General features: G+C 41.4%; 1 protein-coding gene across 1 annotated transcript; it reads left to right on the top strand.

Annotated features, from left to right (window-relative positions):
• The first annotated feature begins 3,162 nt into the window (after window positions 1-3,162).
• On the top strand, window positions 3,163-4,262 carry LOC133978815 (retinal cone rhodopsin-sensitive cGMP 3',5'-cyclic phosphodiesterase subunit gamma-like). The gene is made up of 3 exons (XM_062417153.1): window positions 3,163-3,275; window positions 4,051-4,088; window positions 4,186-4,262. The coding sequence occupies exons 1-3, from the start codon at window positions 3,166-3,168 to the stop codon at window positions 4,260-4,262; spliced, it is 225 nt and encodes a 74-aa protein (XP_062273137.1). The 5' UTR covers window positions 3,163-3,165.
• The last annotated feature ends 581 nt before the right edge of the window (window positions 4,263-4,843 follow it).

Here is a 4,843-nt window from a genome sequence, read left to right as displayed (position 1 = left end):
GGTTTTTGCTTGCTTTGAAACCAACAGTACCACTATCTTCCACCAAAAAAAGGAAATGAGAGGATTGGGGGCTTTTGATAGAATGCGGTTTTAAGTTACTTCCGCGTTGGCATCATTTCAGAGGACTGGAACTCCCCGCCTGGGTTGAACACAGTCATCGTCATAAAATCAATTACAGGCTTTATTTTGGTTCACTCTCAGCGCTCTCATAGCGTCGTTTTTCAGAGACAAATGGTTAGGGTTAGGAGAAAAATAAGCCACTCTACACTACCTGCTAACAGACACAGTTATCTGTAGACTAGCTGGTGAACATAGTGGAGCATTTAGATATTTCCCCTCAGGAGTTGGTAAAGAGTAAAAACAGACCTAACAGAGAGAGAATATTGGACTTTACATTCAGCAGCTGGACAGAAACACGACTCTTAATGAATGATAATGTTGATCAGTAACTGCTGGACGTAGAAATAACTGTTTGCTAACAAATTCAAAATACAAACGTTAAAGGGGAAAACTACTTTTCGTTTCCCGTCTTCTTTGCTACTGCACGATCAAATGATGTCTCTTACTGGCTTCAGTCTAATGGCTTGGAATCACCACTGTTGACTCTGTTAGTGGATCCTTTGACCTCTCTGTAAAAAGCTAAATATAAATACTGTACTTCCTGTCCCTACATCTGTAATATATCTGCAAACTAGATCTGCTGTTTTATTTTTGTGCTTAATATTACATTTATTTTAAAGATTTTCTCTGGCATAGACGCCTTTATTTGAAAGTAGAGAGACAGGAAATTACGGGAGAGAGAGGGGGGTGTGCCATGCAGAAAGGTCCGCCGGTCAGGACTCGAACCGGGATCCGCTGCGTACATGGCATGCGCTCTTAACCATATTACATTTTATCATTTTGCAACATTTTACTGGTCTCACAGGACAAAATAATAAGGATTTTGCAATATTATCCACCCATCCAAAACATGATACCTTTTCCCTCTCATATCAAGCCTCTAAGACACTTTAGAGGACTATCTTTGTGCACCCTTAGATTTACCCAGATGTCTCCTACAGAGTGACAGTGTCTCCTGCCTCAGCAGCACACTGGTGTCATTTTCACTGCCTCAAAGCAAATCATCAGATCATGAACCTGAGTAACATCCAGGTCTGACAGTGCAGTACTAGCCGCTGAGCCATACATCATAAGCTGTTCTTTTGTCTGGATTAGCATAACACCTCACGGAAGTCATGTAATAAGGTATCATGTAATAAGCCATTTTGGGATATGTGATGTTTTTTTTAAATCATATGATCTCCTAACTTCAGGTGGAGCTCTTTTTCTTTTGGTCTGTATATAGTCAGCTGTTCCGTCTCTGATGCTCTTCACAGGATCCTACAGTTCACACAGTTTGCATGTTCCTTGTTGTGCAACGATCTAATGACGGTGTGTGAGAGATTATGACCTTTAATCCCTTATTTTCACTCAGCGCTCTCCTTCTACGAACCCAAAGCTATACTGCAGCAAAGTATTGCTCATGTGTATCATTTATTTTGTTATTTGATGTCACTTATAAGTACGTAAAACACAACAAAACAACAAACTATTGTCAATTTACCTTTTTTTCCTTGGAGATTTCAGGGTTTAGATTTTGATAGGAAACACTGCAAGAACCAAAACAGAACAGTAGATGTTTGAAATTTAAGATCTTAAACTAAAATAAATATTCACGTCATTATCCTTCGTGTCGTCCTCCCGGGTCAAATTGACCCCGTCTGTTTTCACTGTTCCTTCTTTCCTCCCTTCCTTCCTTCCTTCCTTCCTTCCTTCCTTCCTTCCTTCCTTCCTTCCTTCCTTCCTTCTTTCCTTCCTTCCTTCCTTCCTTCCTTCCTTCCTTCCTTCCTCCCTTCCTCCTTCTCTCTTTCTTTCTTCCCCCTACCTTCCTCCCTTCCTTCTTTCCTCTGTCCTTCTTTCCTTCCTTCCTCCCTTCCACTTTTCCTTTCTCCCTCCTTCCTTCTTTCCTCCGTCCTTCCTTCCTCCCTTCCTTACTTTCCTTCCTCCCTCCCTCCTTTCCTTCTTCCTCCCTTCCTCCCTTCCTTCCTTTTTTCCTTTCCTTCCTCCCTCCTTTCCTTCGTTCTTCCACCCTTCCTTCCTTTCCTTCCTCCCTTCCTTCTTTTCTTTCCTCCCTTCCTTCCTCCCTCCTTTCCTTCCTTCTTCCTCCCTCCCATCCTCCCTTCCTTGACTCAGGGACAACAGGAGGGTTCTTCATCCTTAACTGATGAAGCTTACTTATAAGTCTGCACCCAAAATACCCCTCAGCCCCTGTCAACCACCACGTTGTCAACAAGCGATACATGGGAGGGGGCTGAGCCACGGCTATAAAAGCAGGGTGAGGATACAGAGATGAGACAGAATAGAGACACTGCAAGAAGAAAGAAGACTCCCTCTTTGTCTTGCAGCTGCTTCTTTGCTTCTTCTCTGCAAATTAAGAGACATTTCTTTGACGTCCAGTCCTCCAGCAAATCAAGTAAGTACTTTGTTTTTTCTCTGAGAGATGTCGTGAGATCAAAGTGCACGAAATTAGTCTTGAGGATCATTTTCCAACAAACCAAGATAGAAAACAGGGAAGATTATCTGCACTTATATATATGACATGTCTATCTTTTATACTTTTAATGGTTTGTATAGTAACATGGTATTAAAGTAACAAAATATATGTGGAGTTTCTACATTTTTCTGCAAAGTTTAAACTTCTAATGCATGATAGCAGCTAAATAATGGTGTATAATATATAACAGATGTGTTGAAAGTCTTATTAGAACTTTACATTTTGTTTTACTAATTTTTCTTAATAACCAACTCAGTCTATATCTTATAAATGATGACACATCAGACACATTGTTCACTGTCTGATCTCCTTATATTCATATTGATTATCAAAATATAGTTTTTATGGTTACACCACTTAGACATTTTTGCCATAATCCTCTAATATATTCTCTCAAAATGGATTAAAAGCAGAAATTTGATGCTGGGTCCACAAAAAAAGAATGTGTGCAAGTTATTCATACGTTTATTTTCACATTTTAACCCTTTAAATTTAAACTAAACCACATGGACACATAAAAAACGCCATAGACCCTTATATGTATTTTTTCTTTGTGATCTAAAGTCTCCAAGATGAACGCAGCAGCAGCAGCAGGTGAAGGAGGAAAGGCCGCTCCCCCCAAGTTCAAGCAGAAGGAGGGCAGGCAGTTCAAGAGCAAGGCTCCTAAAGCTGGACAGAAGGGGTGAGCTGGATTATCTTCTACACATAAACATCATGATATTCATCCAACAGCTATTATTTTGACAGGATATCTCACTTTTTAACCCTCCTGTTGTCCTCGAGTCAAGGAAGGAAGGGTGGAAGAAGGAAGGATGGAAGAAAGGAAGAAGGAAGGAAAAGAGGGAGGAAGGAAGGAAGGGAGGAAGAAGGAAGGAAAAGAGGGAGGAAGGAAGGAAGGAAGAAAGGGAGGTAGAAGGAAGGAAAAGAGGGAGGAAGGAAGGAAGGGAGGAAGGAAGGGAGGAAGAAGGAAGGAAAGGAGGGAGGAAGGAAGGGAGGGAGGAAGAAGGAAGGAAAGGAGGGAGGAAGGAAGGAAGGAAAGGAGGAAGGAAGAAGGAAGGAAGAAAGGAGGGAGGAAAGAAAGAGAGAAGGAGGGAGGGAGAAAGGAAAAGAGGAAGGGAGGAAGGAAAAGAGGAAGGGAGGAAGGAAAAGAGGAAGGGAGGAAGGAAGGAAGGAAGCTAGGGGGAGGAAAGAAAGAGAGAAGGAGGGAGGGAGGAAAAAAGGAAGAGAGGAAGGAAAGGAAGGAAGGAAAGAAGGAGGGAGGGAGGAAGGAAGGACAGAAGGAAGGGACGAAAGAGAGAGGAAGGAAAGAAAGAGAGAAGGAGGGAGGGAAGAAGGACAGACGGAAAGAAGGAAGGAAGTAAGGGAGGAAAGAAGGAACAGTCAAAACAGACTGGGTCAATTTGACCCGGGAGGACGACACAAGGTTAACTTTATTTTTCTTCTTTTCTTTCAAAAAGGTTTGACAACGACGTCCCAGGGATGGAGGGTCTCGGAGGTGAGGCTGAGTTTCACGTTTAGTCTGCAGCTGTTTGCATGTGTTGGATGTCGAGTCCGGACTCACTCACTGTTCTTTGTGGTTTCTCTCTCTGCAGACTCTGCGGTGGTTTGCCCCTGGGAGGCGTTTGGTGACATGGAGCTGAACGAACTGGCTCAGTTTGGCATCGTCTAGACCTTTCACATGTTGTCTCCTGGTCCTGGACAGATGGGATTCCACAGTGTCGAGTGCTTAATATTAACATGAACGAGTGATTTCATCGAATGTTGGTGCAGCAGTGGCTTTGGGACGGATCTCTGCAGGCTTTTCTTGCAATCAGCTCTGCCGTGATCAAACATCTACCTACACGGTCGCCCATAAAGTTGTAATAATTTAGTTTTCACACACATTCCCCTTTTTATTTTCTATTTATACACATCAGTAATCACCTTTGACCAGGTATAATGAGATTGATCAATACAATTTTGAGAATATTTACACTTTATCTATCAAGAATACATCACACTGTCACAATCATTTCATGGAAAGAGGTAAAACATATTTTATTCCAATTTTATTGGCGACCGTGTATGTGTTTTAGAATATATCTGACATGTATTTTAATATTAAAGTATTTTCTCTGTTTAGATGATCTTTAAAAATTAATATAAACTTGACCTACCTATACTTACTATCCTGACTACTGTATGTCAATCAGCTTTTATCCATAAATTAAATTTCAAAAGCTCTTAAGAATCCATGTTTTATTTTATCTA

This window comes from Scomber scombrus, chromosome 1, assembly GCF_963691925.1.
Source record: "Scomber scombrus chromosome 1, fScoSco1.1, whole genome shotgun sequence".
NCBI classification, from domain to species: domain Eukaryota; kingdom Metazoa; phylum Chordata; class Actinopteri; order Scombriformes; family Scombridae; genus Scomber; species Scomber scombrus.
Note: the sequence above shows the minus strand (reverse complement) of the source record. Positions and strands in the feature narration are given on the sequence as shown.